The following is a 17,694-nucleotide window of genomic DNA, read 5'->3' on the forward strand; positions in this document are numbered from 1 at the left end:
AACTACCGGCTCTCTAGTTGGTCATTCCCTTTATAGATGTTTCTTTACATTTTTCCTGGACCCCAGCCCAAGTCCTCTTGTTCTGTTTCTGGCCAGTTCCCATGAGCAGGTGTCCTAGTCTATAAAAAGCTCATCTTTATGGTGATCAGCTAGGAACAGTGGAGGTCCAAAGAGATTTAGGGGTGCGTGTACACGGATCACTAAAATGTAGTAGTCCGGTACAAAAAATAATCAAAAAAACGAATGGAATGTTAGCCTTTATAACCAGAGGGCAAGAATATAAAGGGGAGGAAGTTTTGCTACAGCTATACAAAGCCCTGGTTAGACCACATCTGGAGTACTGTGCACAGTTCTGGCCACCGCACCTTAGAAAGGATATATTGGCCTTGGAAGGAGGGCAGTGCAGATTCACCAGAATGTTACTAGGTCTCCAAGGGTTAGATTATGCGTAGAGATTACATAAACTAGGCTTGTATTCCCTGAAATATAGAAGGTTAAGGAGTGATTTGATTGAGGGTTTTGGGATTTAGAAAGGAATTAATAGGGTAGATAGAAAAAAACTTTTTTGGCTGGTGGGGTGTGTCTAGGTTAAGGGGACATAACCTTAAAATCAGAGCCAGGCCATTCAGGAAAGAAGTTAGGAAACACCTCTTCACGCAAAGGGTGACAGAAGTGTGGAACACTCTCCCACAAAAAGCAGTACATGCCAGCTCAATTGATCATTTTTGAATTTGAGATCAATAGAATTTTGCTAGACTAGGGTATAAAAGGATATGGAGCCAAGGCAGGTGGATGGAGTTGAGATACAGATCAGCCATGATCTCATTGAATGGTGGAACAGGCTCGAGGGGCTGAATGGCCTACTCCTGTTCCCATGTTCCTTTATCTCCATTCCAATACTAGTGCATCTGATGTTTTTATTCTTGGATTCAGCCTAATTAAACATTTGTTTGATTTTCTGTAGTATTAACAGTGATGATTTGGATGTAATCAAAGGAAATATGCTTTTACAAAAGCAAAATATTGCAGATGCTGGAAATCTGAAATAAAAACAGAAAATGCTGGAAATACTCAGCAGGTCAGGCAGCATCTGTGGAGAGAGAAACAGAGTTCACGTTTCAGGTCGATGACCTTTCGTCAGAACTGGAAAAAGTTAGAGATGTAATAGATTTTTAAGCAAGTGCAGGGGCAGGGAAAGGGGGGGAGGGGAGGAAAGAACAAAAGGAAAGGTCTGTGATGGGATGGAAGGCAGGAGAGATTAAAAGACAAAAGGGATGATGGTGCAAGGCAAAAAGAGATGGTAATGGGACAAGTAAAGAAACAAAAGATGACTCTAGATGAGGTGTAAATGGCGATGGCAGAATCATCATCAGCAGCAGCTGCCGTGTGGAAAAAATTAGGGTCAGAGGTTATGGTCTGAAATTGTTGAACTCGATGTTGAGTCCAGAAGGCTGTAAAGTACCTCAACGAAAGATGAGGTGCTATTCCTCGAGCTTACGTTGAGCTTTGTTGGAACAGTGTAAAAGGTCGAGGGTGGGAGTGGGAGCGGAGCGGAGAATTAAAGTGACAGGCAACCGGAAGCTCGGGGTCATGCTTACGGACTGAATGGAGGTGTTCTGCAAAGCGGTCACCCAATCTGCATTTGGTCTCCCCAATGTAGAGAAGACTGCATGGTAATCGTTAACATGTTTAATGCAATCTGGTTTCAAAATAAAAGTTTATTAGTTTTGCAGGAATTGGGCTGAAAGTAAAATGGAAAATATGTAATAAGGTGCTTCAAGAGTTAAGTACATAAACTGAAATCTGTAATTCAGTCACCCAATAATGAGAATGAATGGTTGTGGTGTAGTAAAATATATAACCTATTGAACAAATAGTTGCAGTGCCCCATAACGCAGATTGCAGGAATTACATCAACATGATGATTGATCATTCCCATGTTGTTCTTGCGCATCAAAATCAAATGGCTCACATATTCTGGTTACAATTGACACTATGGTGAAATAATTAAATTGTAGAACTGATTTTCAAAGTAATGTTATTTAATATTAAAGATAATGGAGCACTGCAGTTATTGCCATTTAGAACAGCAACGTTGACTCTAATTTCTCTCCACGGATGTTGCCTGGCCTGCTGAGTTTTTCCAGCATTTTCTGTTGTTATTTCGGATTTCCAGCATCTGCAGTATTTTGCTATCGTACCAGAAAGGTGGACCTGTATTATCACTTTATCCGGCTCATTTCTTGTTTTGGATATCATTATATATTTTTTTTGGCCATGCTGCTGAAATGTGACATTATTAGCAGCTTTAAAGTCATTGCAACATGAAGTATATCTTGATTTTGTTTTCATTTTTTGAATTTTCCTTTACTTTTTCTGCTTAAACTGGCTTAGAGGACCGTTACACCTGAAGGTGTGAATTAACACAAATTAGAAATGCTATAACTTCCGGAGTTAATACTATCTTCTGATAATTCATCGCCATGCTACAGATGAGCTCAGTAAATTTCACAAGTTAGTTCTCCCAGATATTTGCTGCAGTTTCAAACAAATGTATTAGCAAAATTAGAAAAAGGGATTCCGAAGGTTTTCATGAATCTATGTAGTTGAATTTTAAAAGGAGCATCGATAGAAAAACAGCCTGTTTTATAGTATGGTTACATTGTAATGGAATACAGTAAAGTGACTCAAGAACATCCTGTATAATAAAATAATTTATTTAATGCCCCATTTTTCTTTCATTTACCTAGATGATAATCCAGGCGTATCCTGTTTTGAGAATATTCTGCGTCTAAGAAAGATTTTTCTCAGTTAATATCAGATGTTCTTGAAAAGTGGCTTCACTGTGCTCAGTTTTCATCTTTCTGCAAGTTTAAAAAAAATGATTTTATTTATAGAGATCGCAGATTGAGCGAGTTAACCTGCAGGAGGCAAAAAGAACAACATATGATCACACAAGGAAATGCGCAGACCAGTTACTCTTATTAGGCCAGGTAAGAAATCCACATCCTCCTTGACCATCAACGGTGCCATATACATTTAATCTTTGTAATAAACTGCTAAATGCCTAACTTCTGTTTGCAAGTCAAAATATTACTGTATAAATTACAGGAATTAAGAGAATCGGAGTAAAATATATTGGAATTTGTTCTTAAGCAATACTGGGAGAACTTCTTGGTGTTGCTGACAGTCACTTGAGGGACAGTTTTATCACAGATGGGGTGTTATCAAAAAAAGTGTGGCAGAAACTAAGTGTGACACTTACAGTCGATGCGCAATGTTAGCAAGACTTTTTTAATACATAGATGTACATGAGTCAAAGAGCTGTGAAACTCTGATCAATGTTTAAAACGTTCAAGTCCTTAATATGTGTTTTCTTTGCTATAGTTGTCTGATTAGTAGTTTTTGTTGGTGGGCAGGGTGAGATGGATGTAAACCAGCAACACTGCTGTTGGAAAATGAGCTCTGAGCTCAAATCACATCAAATGACACGGGCTTTAAAGATGTACTAAATTCGAAACACCTCATTCATCATTCCTGATTTGGTTCTGTTAAGGTCAGCACTTCTGGTATTAAGTTAGCTCCTCTCCTGATACAGGAAATAGCTGTATTGGTACAAATTCTATATGCTCTTCACACGAAGATTTGTGCTGACTGACCTCATTATGTCACTGTTTATGTTTGACAGACGGACAGGGCCGTGCAGTTGCTACTGGAAACAAGTGCAGAGAATCCAAGCTATTACTGTGACTCCCTGAAAGCTTGTCTAGTTACTACCATTACTTCTTCGGGTCCATCCCAGAGCACCATAAAACTGGTAGCTACTAACATGATAGCGAATGGAAAGCTAGCAGGTAACCTTCTAACTGTGAGATAAATTCAAGCAGGCACATTATGGTTTACTTAAAATTCTACGAGTGCGCTTTTCATAAATAGCAGTCTCCAGAGCAGCTTTGATGTTGCCTTTGGCTTTCGTTGTGGAGATTTAAATTGGAATGCCAATCCTAACGAACATTTTCAGTGGCCCGAGAGAATGAGTTTGCCGGTCAGTTATGTTATTTAGAAAAGCAAGGGGAAACTACCCAGGTTTGGCGTCCCTTCCCAGTCAATGCAATGTGTGGCAGCTGATGAAAATCCAAGGTAGGTCAAAGCACCATAGAGATATTGAACTTCAAAAACGTTAAAAACCTGGAGATCCTAGAGGGTCTTCCGCTCACCAAAAAAACTACTTGTACTGGATATCCATACGAGTGTTGAAAATATTTTCATAGACAGCCAATGAACCGGTCATATTTGGTAGTCTGTCGAAAAAGTTTAGTAAACTGAATTAAATGTTAAAACCTCAGCCAATGGATTATGGGAGATGATCAGAACTTTCTCCATTTCAGGACATAGTTTGACTCAGATTTTACAACTAAATAATTTAAAAGTGCAATGGAAATAGCCAGTAACAAAAATGTTCTTTAATTCTTTGGCACCAGAAGTACCATTTTTATTAATCTTGTCTCAACAAGCTCAAATTTTGTTTTTCACATCATCAGCCAGGCACCTGTCTTCTGAAAATGAGTTGTCATTGTGTTCTATATTTATATTCCCACTAGTACCATTCTCCGTCAAGCATCAGACAGAAACAGACCTGGCCAATCCAGCAGCACCTCAGCCAATCCAGCAGCACCTCAGCCAATCCAGCAGCACCTCAGCCAATCCAGCAGCACCTCAGCCAATCCAGCAGCACCTCAGCCAATCCAGCAGCACCTCAGCAAATCCATTTGCCATCTGCTGCAGTTTTGGGACTTTCACTCATGGGGTTTTTTTTGTTCCTGAGTCTAAAAAAATACCGTTCCATCACCCTTCGCACCTCTAAGTCCACCATTAGTTTCTGGCTTGTACTCAGTTGAGGTTCACTGTAAAAATAGAAAAGGACAATGAAGACTCAAAGGTAAGGTGCTAAACTGGAAAAGGGCAAACTACAGGGAGATAAGAAGAGATCTGGCTCAAATTAAGGCAGAAAAGTTAGCAAACGGGTCGACAGATCAGCAATAAAAGGAAGAAAGACTTGCATTTATATAGCGCCTTTCACGGCCTCAGAACATCCCAAAGTGCTTTACATAGGATATACGGCACAGAAACAGGCCATTCGGCTCAACCAGTCCATGCCGGCGTTTATGCTCCACTCGAGCCTCCTCCCATCTTTCCTCATCTAAATCTATCAGCATAACCCTCTATTCCCTTCTCCCTCATATGCTTACAACAGTGACTACACTTCAAAATTACTTAATTTACAGCCAATTAAGTACTTTTGAAGTGTAGTCACTGTTGTAAGGTAGGAAATGCAGCAGCCAATTAGCGCACAGCAAGCTCCCACAAACAGCAATGTGACAATGACCAGATCATCTGTTTTAGTGATGTTGATTGAGGGATAAATATTGGCAAGGACACCAAATTGGGATATCAGAATATCTCCAAACGTGAGCTGCATCAAGTATAAAACAAATACGTTACCATAAAATGAGAAGGGAGTGCATTAAAGAATAGAATTCTGTGGATAAACTAAATTAAAACTAAACAAAGTAAAAAGGACTTCTATAACGTTAGGACTAACAATACTACAGATAATCATGAGGAATATAGAAAGTGTAGTGGGGAGATGAAAAGGAAGATTAGCAGGCAATGATTAGGCTGGAGTTAGAATACTCTCTGCAGTTTTGGGTGCTCCTAGGAGTGAGAAGGAGGAGGAAGGGGAAGTGTTTGACCTGAGTGAATCTGAAATTTTGATGTTTCAAGAAAAAAAATCTTGATTTAGCCAAAGACTTCCACCTCCCATAAGTGGCTTAAAGAAACATAACTCTACAGTTAGAATCAGTTCTGTGCATGTCCTTTTTTGGGGACCTGCCAAATGTCACATTGCCAACGTGCGGTAGCACTCTTGAAACAACGTTCTGCACGTGCAGTGTTATGCATTTCACACTTTGAATTAAAATATCAAAGCACCTGCTAAAGCTTTTGTGGCTGGCAGAAAGGAAACTTTTATTCCAATAGTCAAGCCTGGTTGCACCCAAGTCCAAGAGGTGCAAGGGAAGTGTGCTGACTTGTTATGGCACCCAGGTGCACCCTCCATTGCACTCTACTCTCCACCCCCCCCCAGCCAATCTGTCAGTATTAGGCTTCTTACCATATTTCCTACTAATCACAAAGCTATGATGCCTAAAATTCAAGGGAAAACCTCTTCAGCATTTTACATCACTTGAAGACATCAGTATATATTTCATTTATCTGAACATTAGTAATTTATATATAAGAATATAGAATCTCAGCTTGGCCTTCTTGGCTCCTGTGAAAACAGTCTAAGTATCTCAAGTCTCTCCTTCTAGCTATAGTTTCTCCATCTCTGGCATCATTCTGGTGAATCTAAGCTATATGCTCTCTGGCTTTAATGTCCTTTCTATAATGCAGCGGTGGATTAATACACAGGCCTATGGGGCCCCAGCCAAATATTGGATGCTTGCTAGAGGCTCTGTGTAAATGGGAGGTTCCAGTAAAACTCACCAGTGCAGAGCTGGATAAAAATATTCTAGTATTTAAAAATACTGTCAGAGGGGGTGAAGCAGAGTCAGCAGATTCATGACAATATAAATACTGACACTTGCCGTAGCCGGGGGTGCAGAGGGGCCTTGAATGCTCTTGGTGCCCGGGGCCCCAAGGATTCTTAATACATGTACGGTTTTGCCTAAAACATTTTGGTTCATGCTTAACCTTCCTACCTGAATATTGGATTTTCTTTTTAAACGAAACTGTGAGGAAATCTATTTTAATTGTTCACATCTGTAAAGATTTACTGATATATTTATGCTGTACACCTAATTTGGTCTTTTCAGTACTTTGAGTATTTTTACTTTGTGTTATCCTTGCAGAAGGAGTCCAGCTGCTTTGTCTGATAGATAAAGCTGCGGATGCTTGTCGATACTTGCAGACCTATGGAGAGTGGAATCGAGCTGCATGGCTTGCAAAGGTAAGTGATTCATAATTCATTTTAGACACAACAGAGCAAATATTGATGCAGCAGTCTGTATTTTCTGTTTCTCCTCATCCTCCTTGACCCCTCTGCTGCCTTCAACATCGTTGACCATCACGCCAGCATCTCTCCTCTGCATTCCACCTCCGTGAGACTGCTGTTGCCTAGTTCTGTACATACACAGGCACTGCATTGCCTTCAATGGCTTCTCCTCCCCTCTGCTTGCACGGTCACCTGAGATGTATACCAAGGGTCCATCTTTGGTCCAGTCCTCTTCACAACTTATGTGCTTTCCCTTGGTGATATCATTAAAAGCATGCAGTTACCTTCCACATGTACGCTGATGACACTTTGCTCCACCTGTCTACCTCCTCCTTTGAGCCAAAGGAGGTTGCTGAGCTCTCCCAACTACTTTTCCTATATTTAAGATTTGGATGAGCCAATAATTTCCTCCAGTTTAATGTCAGCAAAACTGAAGCCATATTGTTTGGTTCTTGCCAATGCCTAAATGCCTTGGCCTTGACTTCATTAACCTCCCCCTGCTGCCACCTCAAGCTGAGTCACAAGTTGTAGAACCATGCCTATCTGCTAAACCTTGAGCTCCGCTTCCATCCCCACATCTGCTCCTTTTTATTGAGTTTGATTTCTTCCACCTCTGCAACAGCACCCACCTCCACCCCTACTTCACTGCCAAAGCCCTAGAATATGCCTTCCTCACCTCAGCTTGACTTTACTTGCATGTTCTATCCAGACACCCAGCCTCAATCCTTCTCTAGCTTCAACTTATCCAAAACACCACAACCTGTGTCCTTATCCACATAAGTCCCGTACTCCTATCAGCCCCATCCTATCCAACATCTACTGGCTCCTTGTGCCCTAGTTAACTTAAAAGTTCTTGTCCTTGCTCCCAAGTCTGTCCAAGGCCTTGCCCCATCCTGCCCTAGTGACCTCCACTTTTCATTCATGCACAGATCCTCTACTCTAACAGTCGTTCACTCCCTCTGCTTCACCATTGGCTGATCAATCAACCACTACACTCTTGCTGTCTAGAACTCCTTGTATAATTGCCTCCAATTTACCACCTCACTCCCTGTTTTCAAAATTCTTCTCAAAGCCTTCCTATTTGAGTGTGCCATTAGTTCTCCACCCTAATCCTTCCATTTATCCCTGTCCGCTCCTGCTCAGCAGTCAGTGCTTCTTGTCGTCTTAACTGTAAAGTGATCTGAGATGCCTTCCTATTCTTGAGTACTGTTCGAATAATAAAAATAAATACTGGCATCTACTTGAAATATTAACATTGGTAAGAGAAAAGATGGGTTACATTTTCAGGGTTGGAAATCCTTCATCGGAATTGGTATAGGAAGACAACAGAGTCCTTTTTATACAAAGAATATTCAGCTGAAATATCGGCCCTGAATTTGTGTTTGGAGGTGTACCTCTGGAGTATGCCTCCGACCCGCGAAAGATCTACGAACTTACCTCCTGGCTCCACAGCTATGGAGAGTTCAGGTCCTGGGCCTCCAGGCGTATGCCTGGTTAAAGGCCCACGGATCCTAGGGACGCAGGCGGTAGGAAGTGTCCCTGGGATCACGTGGGCCAGGTCCTCCAATGAGAAAGGAGGATTCCATTCACGAACTGAATCCCCATAAACCCTACTGGAATCCTCGAATAATTAAACAATTTAGACAACTGTAATAAAAATAAATGTTCTGATTTTCAAATTTAATTAAAAGTCCCTTCATTACAGCAAATAATTTAATTTTTTGAAAAATAATTTTAACATTTTAATCCAGGCCAATATTTGTATAAACTAATTTTAAGTGTTTGTGCATCGTTTTTTTTTTTTTAATTAAATTTTTAGCAAGATTAGCAAGAAGGCAGGCCCTACACCTGCTTTTACCAGCCGTATGGGTTTCGTGGGCAATTGCTGGGCAGTAGTTGGGTAAATAGCCCAACTCTGCAACAGCGAAAGTGAATTTCTAGTCGGTTCGGATGAACTGCCAAGGCGTACCTTGACATTGCAAGTTCCGGGTTTTTGTGCATGCGCAGTGCATGTGGAAACCCGGAACTTGCAGGGCCTTTCAGAAGGCTTACGACGGTGTACACTGAGCGTACATCGTCACGGGGACTGTAAGTTATGGGCCATTATCCTATCTTTTCTTTTTCACATGCTAGCACAATTGAGTATTTCCATTTTTTTCTCTTAGTTCTAATAACCGAAGTGCTCATTTTTTAATATGATGTATATTTTTAATTTAAATAGTACTATTAACAGTTTTCAGTGTCCCGTGTTGCTCACCCAAGTGTCACTGACAGGCCAGCATTAGAAAGCCAGATGTTTCTAATTACTGGTTTCAGCAGAAAAGTTATTTGGTATCTGTTTCAATTACAAGTTCTAGTCGAAATCCAGTTATCAGGCAACAGAATAAAAGACCCTCTGTTAATCACAACTTTATTTGCTCTTTTAATTAATTCATGGCATGTTGGCATGTTTTGCACAGCAAAATGCCTTGCATGTAATTGAGTACTGCAAAGCTTGTTACACTCTCGTGGGAATCAGAAAAGTCAATCTTCTCAGACATTCATCCAGTTCAGATGGGAAGTCTACTTTTTCATATTGGAACTTGTGCCAGGGCTAGTAGAAAAGTTGTTATAGCTTTAAATGTGTACTAACTAAGATTGTAAATTTGGGTAACACAGATCAAAACATTGTTAAGACAGTTACTCATCAGAAGTGCCAAATGCCATAATTAATGGAGAGTATGACTTGTATTTTAGGAACATAGAAAAATCTAGTCCTGAAGATGTCATATGGAAAGCAGCAACAGGCTCTTGCCTATGTAGCAATAATTCCTTGAAATCACCTCTTTCAAATATTAGTATATGAGCTTGTTCATATGAAATTTCTTTTCTCCATTATTTCAACCCATTTTTAAATAAATGGGTTGGCACTTCTGTGTTATAGCCGATAAAGGAATTTCACATGAGAGTGTTAAACATCTCTGCTACTGTTTGAGGAGTTACATTTCAAGGCACAAGTATCAATAGATGCATTTGAGAATTCATGGCAGACTTTTGCAAATTGCAAATGCTGATTTATGCATAACAAGTAAACATGTCTGTCTTCTGTGTAAGAATCATTTGAATTTTATTCTCATCTGCCAAGGTTGCGTATCTGAGTAAATTGTGATACTTATAAGGTCATAGACATTCATGCGAGTGCCCTATTACCTCCTTGAATGTACTGTGACTCATCTCGTCCTGTTAATCAGATGTACATATCAATACAATATATTAATTGTCTTTTTAATTTCTTTAATAAAGGTCCGTCTAAACACAGAGGAGTGTGCAGAAGTATTGAAACGCTGGGTGGATCATCTTTGTTCACCACAGGTGAACCAGAAGTCCAAAGCCATTCTAGTCCTTCTTTCATTGGGCTGCTTTAGCAAAGTTGCAGAAATGCTACACAGGTAAGAAATGTGGCTTCCACTAAGACAAAATGCACTTGTGTGTGTATTTATAAAGAATACTAGTTGATACGGGGAGTATTGCTCAGGGGCAAGATAGATGGGTTTGAACTGAAGGATTAATTTAATAAATTCAAACAGAAATGTAATTATTCGTTTTTGTAAGGAACTTTTTGATTCATATTTGCTTTAGTTTTTTTTTCAAAATATAATGAGTAATTTAATCTCCTTGGAGCAGAGAAGGTTAAAAGGAGATTTGATAGAGGTGTTCAAAGTCTTGAAGGGCTTTGATAATAAATAAGGAGAAACTGTCTCCAGTGGCAGAAAGGTCAGTAACCAGAGGACACAGATTTAAGGTAATTGGCAAAAGAAGCAGAGGCAACATGTGGAAACGTTTTTTTTATGCAGCGAGTTATGATCTGGAATGCACTGCCTTAAAGGGTAGTGGAAGCAGGCTCAATAATAAAGAGAATTGCATAAATACTTGAAAAGGAAACATCTTTTGGGCTATGGGGAAAGAGCAAGTGAGTGGGGCTAATTGGATAGCTCTTTCAAAGAGCCGACACAGGCACGATGGGCCAAACGACCTCCTTCTGTGCTGTATGATTCTATTATTAAATGCAACAAGTGTCTTTGTTATTAAATGTAACTAAATTAATTATGTAATTTAGTAGGTTAATTAAATGTGAATAACTTACTAAGTACAGGAAACTTTGTGCTATCCGGCACCGACGGGACCAAGCTGTTGCCGTCCCATCAAAACTGCCGGACAAACCAGCGTTAATGTTGAAACATACGGAGATTTTGAGCTCCGTATCTGGCAACAAACCCTGTTTGTTAGCAACAGCTTCTAAACAGTCGGCCGTACCTTGCAAGCGTCTCTGTAGCTTAGCAACAGCTTCAGCGAGACCTTGCAGAGCCTGACTGGTGGAAAAAAAAGCAACGAAAAGAAAAAAAACCTAACGAAACGGCTCCTGATTTTTGCTGGTGGCTCGAGCATTCCGGACAGTTAACCTCCGGATAAACCAAAGTTTCCTGTAATTTAGTTCTAAAATCTAGTGAGTAACCTACAGAACGCTAAGATTCTAGTTGAGCTGCTGTTGTGTTCCGCTGTTGGAGCTCAGTGGCAGGTGTCCAAAAATGATGATAACCGAAACTGATGTAACTGATGCTGCTTACAGTCATGATCAGTAGTGCTTTTGTAGGCGTTTCTTGCGGCAGCTGCACCTGAGGCACCAGCAGGGCCCTAGCTGCGTTTGCACTTGGCTGCCAGGGAGTGAGCGTAGGATGGAAAGCAATAGTAAGGAGGCTGATGGTGAAAAGAAAGTACATAAAGCAGGGCTAGAGCCACAATGATGTACAAATGTGCTATAACTAGCACCGGAGGCAGACAACTTGTGCATGCACACAAAACGATTGTGAAAGAACACTCCAGAATGAGCTCCAGAATAAAAGTAGAAGCAACCTGAAGCCCTTTAGAGAGGGGCAATTCTGCAAACCAAGGAGAAGCTAGATAATTGAAATTACAGGCTAATTACAGTATTCTAAAATTGTTTTTTAAGTTTTAATTCTTCACTCATTTTTATAACATTCCAGTGTTATTTCTGTTTTATGAGTTAAAATATTTCTGGAAAAATATATTTTTTTTTTTAAATTTCAGCATGCGATATTTTGACAGAGCTGCACTGTTCTTGGAGGCTTGTCTCAAATATGGGGTTATTGAAATAAATGAAAATTCAAATATCCTTTTTAATTTCAATGGTACAAAAATGAATATATCTGTGACGAAATCACATTTTCATGGTTGGACTGCTGATGTAAGTTCACCCATTTTTTGTGCCTTTTATCACAAAATCACAAGCTAAGGAAGGCTATTCATTCCATTTTAGCTCATCCACCGAGAGAAAACATACATCCTGTCGATCACAACGTCCAACTGTTTCTTAAATTATTCCAAGGTTTTTGCCTCCACTGTCCTGCATTCCATGTGTTCATCACTCTTTCTGTGCAGAAGAACTTTCTGACATGGATTTGTTTTTCAACTCGTGCCTCCTTGTCCTTCAACTTGAAACAATATGTACGTTTTCTGCACCGTTCACTATTTGATATACCTCCTATCAGGTCTCCTTAGATACCTCCTTTCAAGCCTGAAATGCCTCCATTTTCTCCAGTCTTTTGTTACTGAGTGTTACAAATTCAGGTCTGCTGTAGATCCATTCTTCAATTCATTAGTGTCACTTGGTCCCATAAGCAGTCTAACCATTTTACTTTTTTTGGACGTTGACTCACGCTGCCCTAGATCTACTTGCACGATCGCGAAACCTGAATATTTGTGTCTTTCGCACGTGTCCTTCAATCATTCCGAAGGTGGACTGACCGAGCAAACACTTGGTGAGATGAGTAAACTGAACTTATGAGGAGAGATTGAATAGACTAGCCCTATATTCTCTAGAGTTTAGAAGAATGAGAGGTAATCGCATTGAAACATACAAAATTCTTATAGGGCTTGACTGGGTAGATACAGGGAGGATGTTTCCCCTGGCTGGGGAGTCTAGAACCAGGGGCCACAGTCTCAGAATAAGGGGTTGGCCATTTAGGACTGAGATGAGAAATTTCTTCACTGAGGGTGGTGAATCTTTGGAATTCTCTACCCCAGAGGGCTGTGGAGGCTCAGTCGTTGAGTATATTCAAGACAGAGATCGGTAGATTTTTGAATATTAAGGGAAACAAGGGATATGGGGATAGTGCAGGAAAGTGGAGATGAGGTAGAAGATCAGCCATGATCTTATTGAAAATGGCGGAGTAGGCTTGAAGGGCCAAATGGCCTACTCCTGCTCTTATTTCTTATGTTAACATAAAATGTAATTATAAAAAATGGTTAATTTTGTGTTCATCACGTAACGGAGTTGGGAAAATAAGACATTTTTCTACTTTACACTTCTTGTATTAAATGTAGCGTAGATTCTGTGCAGGGAAAACAATCAATTCAGTTCCAGTGGTTTACCTAAACTCTCTCACCAATTGCAGGCGTGCTAATATAATAGTACTAAGTTTTGACTGTGAAATTATCTCTAAATGTTACATTTTTCTGTTTTTTACAGATTTTTTTATTAAATTAATTTTGAAATTTGTTTGAAGTAGTGAAATATTTTCCCCCAAAATTAAAACCGTGCTGAAACAAAATTGGTTAATGCCAAGTGGAGTATAATTTGTTCAGACCTTAATTTAGGTTTGTGCTAGTGCAAAGAGTTAACCTCAACCTCAGCAAACATCCCCTACTATAGTGTGTTGTCATTTTCCAAACCAACCATTATTGTGGCCTCTCTCGAAGTATAATTGCCCAATTAGTACCAAGCCATAGGCAGGCTTGTGTTATGGGCTCACAACTACTGGGGCCAGAGATTTGCTTGTCCAGACAAGTTTTATTTAAGATCCTTGATGGTGTCTTTTATCTCATCTATCTAAACTTTGTTCAAACCCAAGTTCCAGAACGATTTGAACATATTGCATCACTCTGTCCCTCACGTATTTTGTCGTCCCTTTTCACACTAAAGGACCCTTTTAAAAACTGCAGTTCCACGCATCTTATTTTTTTCTGATGCGTCGTAGAAGATACAGAAGTCAATTTGTTAAAAATAAATATTTCTTCCAAACAGAATGGATGATATTCAAGTGTTGACAGTGAGGTCAATTTTGGGAAGATGTGGTTTGTGTTCTTGTGTTGCTGAGATCCATTCATCATTTCATCCACTCTTCACTGTTGCTAGGATTGTAAAGATCTCTGGAACACAACCATTCCTCAGGTTTACAGATTACCTTAATTATAGAGCACATGCATGCTCCAACTCCACAGATATTTATGATTTTACAATATTGTTGGTAAAGTTGCATGTTTATTAATTTACTGTCCTAGATTATTATAATACTCAAAGGTAATGACGGGGAGTGATAGCAGTATTTTCAGTGTTTCACTATTTAGGTGGAATTAATCTACATGCAAAATATGTCTCTGCTGTAAATCTGGAAAGCCCAGGCAGTGCAAACTTGCCCTGTGTTCACTTTTTCTTCTGGAAGAAATTTTTTTTACAAGAGGTTTATTAAAGCATGAAATCCTATACCATAAGTGACTATTGAGATAGAGACAATAACACCATTGCTGAGGGAATCACGTAGTTTAAAAGGAAGACTATAAAAGGACACAGAGAAAAGGGCAAGAAACTGGGATTCAATAGCTCCAGTTAAAGATCGAGCATGGGCACAGGTACAATGGGCCTCCTTCTGTGCTGTAAATTCTGTGATTCTACAAAATGTAAAGGAGTAAACAGTAACTACTGTTTGTTAAACTGGAAAAAAAGTTCTGCAGTAACGTGTTTGGACAGTTGCCCAAAATACAGCACATTGTAATGTAACCTGGTTAGATTACTATGTGTGAATTGAGTACTTTGCTATTGATTCCTAAAATGCAGCATTGAATGCTACAATTTGATTATATCTTTATATAATTCTGCTTGGCAACATAAAAGGAAAACATAGAGTAAGTCCATAATTATCTTTAGTTGATTGTGCTGTTGATTTAAGAATTATATCGGTTGAAAATACATTCTAACCATTAATTATTTTTAAAAGAAAATTTTGAATACATGTCGGATGATCCATGCTAAATTTTAATTCTTACACAATAGCAATGTGGTTGTACTTTTAAAGCATTTTCCTTAATAAGATTTCACAGAAATGTTACGATGCAGTATATGCAGATTATGCAAGATACTTAAAGATGCTGAATCTAAAGGAAGGGGCGATTCTCTTTTCCACAAAAGCAGGAGATGCAGGAGCTGAACTACTTAAAGAGCTGGAGCAGAGCAAAGAAGATAAACCTGCTTCGTGACTTGTAAATGACAGTGGCCCTCCACAGTTTCAAAAGTTAATTGAACCAGTTGGTGACTAACATATAGCATTTTGAATGTTGTGTTGCAGTTTCCAATTGTGTGGTCTGAATAAAATACATTCCAGTTGTTATTCCACAATGAAAATCAGTAAAAATATCTTGTACAATAGTCTCTCACTGTAATGCTCTCTGGTATATCGAAACTTTTGATACATGCGGATTTTGCTTCTTTTGTTTATGGCTCCCACATGGATGAAAAATCTGGATAAAATCCCTCTCTATAATATAACCGTGGCTGTAATATTTTTCTAAGCTCCCATAGACAACAAGATAAATTGTCCATACAGTTGTCACTCTGACGGATAGGATTTATTTTAAATGCTAAAAAAGACAGTTATTTCCGTAGTTAGGCAAGAGGATGTGGACATCTTATATTATGTGATTAGAAATGTTTTCTGGGTATAATTGCACTTCGAGCCTTCTTACTGTTTAGCGATACACAAATAATTGTGTTTGTTGCTTGGAAAAACTAGATTTATTCTAATGTGAAATGTGCATAAGTGGTTTATAAAATGAAGTATAAAATATTACTATAGCTACACTTTGTATATAATTCAGTGTTTAGTTTGCTATGAAATGCTGATTCCAAAATCTATTAAAGACATGAAACAGAACTCTAGAGTGAAAATTGCACGTTCAACACCAGGTGGACATATAACCAGGTGACGACGGTGCCACAGAGATGTATCAAGGAGAGGTGGTGAAGAAAGATGGAATGGTCAGAAATGACAAGACCACAGTAACACAGGGTGAAGTAGGTGACTTTGACCAGGACAGTGTCTCGAACATGGAATTCCTCCAGTCTGAAGATAAGATGGGGAAGGGAGGAGGAGGAGAATGGTGTAAAATACTGAGAAATTAAATTAACAAATGTTGCCTATTGGTACCTAGTGTTACGCTCACCATGTAATACTTAAATATTGTTATTCTGAAGTGCTGGTAAATTCTTTGTGAGTTTGACTGCTTCTGCAGGTAAATTGTCCAATCATATGTTCTTATGCATGATGTATAATTACAAATATCCCCAACCTGAAATGGGTTTAATATTTTTCTTTAGTTGCTGTAGTAGGTTATCTCTACAAACAGGAAAAATAACTAAATGGACACCAGTCCTTTTAAGATGGAACAATATGATCGCCCCTTATGGCACAATATACGTACTATGCCAGTTCTTATAGAAAGAACTTTTACTTATATAGCACCTTTCATAATCCCGAGCATCCCAAAGCACTTCACAACCAATAAATTACTTTTGAAGTGTAGTCACTGTTGTAATGTAGACATATGTGGCAGCCAAATTGCACACAAGATTCCCACAAACAGCAATGTGATGAATGACCAGTTAATCTGTTTTTTGGTGGTGTTGATTGAGGGATAAATGTTGGCCAGGACAACAGGAGAACTCTGCTCTTTGAAAAGTGCCATGGATCTTTTATGCCCACCTGAGAGGGCAGATGGGGTCTCATTTTAACACCTCATCCAAAAGATGGCACCTCGAATGGTGCAGCCACCTTCAGTACTGCACTGAAGTGTCAGCCTAACTTATGTGCTCAAGTCTCTGGAGTGGGGCTCGAACCCATAGTGAGAGCGCTACGACAGAGCTAAGGCTGACACCATATAGTTACCTATCCTTTTAAGATGGAACTACTGTATCCTCCCCTTTTGGCATAATATAGTACGATATAAGCATCTCCAGGTGCCTACCTTCAAAGAAAAAATTGGCATTTATATAGCACATTATCATGCCTCAGTATAGGTACCAATCTTACTACATCTGTTCCATCACAAGAGAAATATTTCTAAGAAAGTACTGCAGCTTTCAACCTCTAGGCTCTGTATTGTTTTACTTATATTTTCTACCAGAAAAGTACGTTTGCCCTCTTTATCAGTGCCCACATACATTACTTTAGGTGCTTTCCTCTCCCATCATGGCCTTGGTAAGTGCAGGTAAGGGTGAAAAAAGTGACAAATGGTTGTCTTTTATTTTCCTAGGGCTGATTGACAAAGTTACATTAATCATTCTGACCTACAGGTACCTGGAGAAGAAGGCATATGTGGAAGCCAAATTGCACACAAGATCCCACAAACAGCAATGTGATAAATGTTGAGTATTCAACTTTTTGATGCTGCACTCCACTAAAGAAATTGTATTTCTATCTCTTCATACATCTCTGCTAAATTCCAGCATGTGCTGCTTTGTATCTAGAAAGTACTAATATAAAACACCACCATCTTCTCAGGGCAACTAGAAATACATCCTTGCCAATGTT

The 17,694-nt window shown here is 39.3% G+C and overlaps 1 protein-coding gene and 1 long non-coding RNA gene across 3 annotated transcripts in view; one reads left to right on the forward strand and one right to left on the reverse strand.

Moving 5' to 3' along the window:
• The window catches only part of wdr11 (WD repeat domain 11), a 122,259-nt gene extending 105,573 nt beyond the window's left edge, over positions 1–16,686 (forward strand). Inside the window, exons 24-29 of the mRNA XM_085994549.1 lie at positions 2,898–2,993; positions 3,689–3,854; positions 6,912–7,009; positions 10,337–10,482; positions 12,140–12,219; positions 15,207–16,686. Coding sequence (XP_085850675.1) covers positions 2,898–2,993; positions 3,689–3,854; positions 6,912–7,009; positions 10,337–10,482; positions 12,140–12,219; positions 15,207–15,364 — 744 coding nt within the window. The 3' untranslated portion in view covers positions 15,365–16,686. The remainder of the gene's footprint in view (positions 1–2,897; positions 2,994–3,688; positions 3,855–6,911; positions 7,010–10,336; positions 10,483–12,139; positions 12,220–15,206) is intronic.
• The window catches only part of LOC147113454 (uncharacterized), a 61,197-nt gene continuing 46,199 nt past the window's right edge, over positions 2,697–17,694 (reverse strand). Inside the window, exons 4-5 of one of the 2 annotated variants that reach the window (XR_015079211.1) lie at positions 4,637–4,904; positions 2,697–2,864 (exon numbers count right to left, since the gene is read on the reverse strand). This is a non-coding gene — a long non-coding RNA (uncharacterized LOC147113454). Of the gene's footprint in view, positions 4,905–17,694 lie in introns of both variants that reach the window. The other variant, XR_015079210.1, reaches the window with a different exon arrangement.

Source organism: Somniosus microcephalus, chromosome 8, assembly GCF_052327205.1.
Source record: "Somniosus microcephalus isolate GS21.2 chromosome 8, FLI_Smic_1.0, whole genome shotgun sequence".
Classification (NCBI taxonomy): domain Eukaryota; kingdom Metazoa; phylum Chordata; class Chondrichthyes; order Squaliformes; family Somniosidae; genus Somniosus; species Somniosus microcephalus.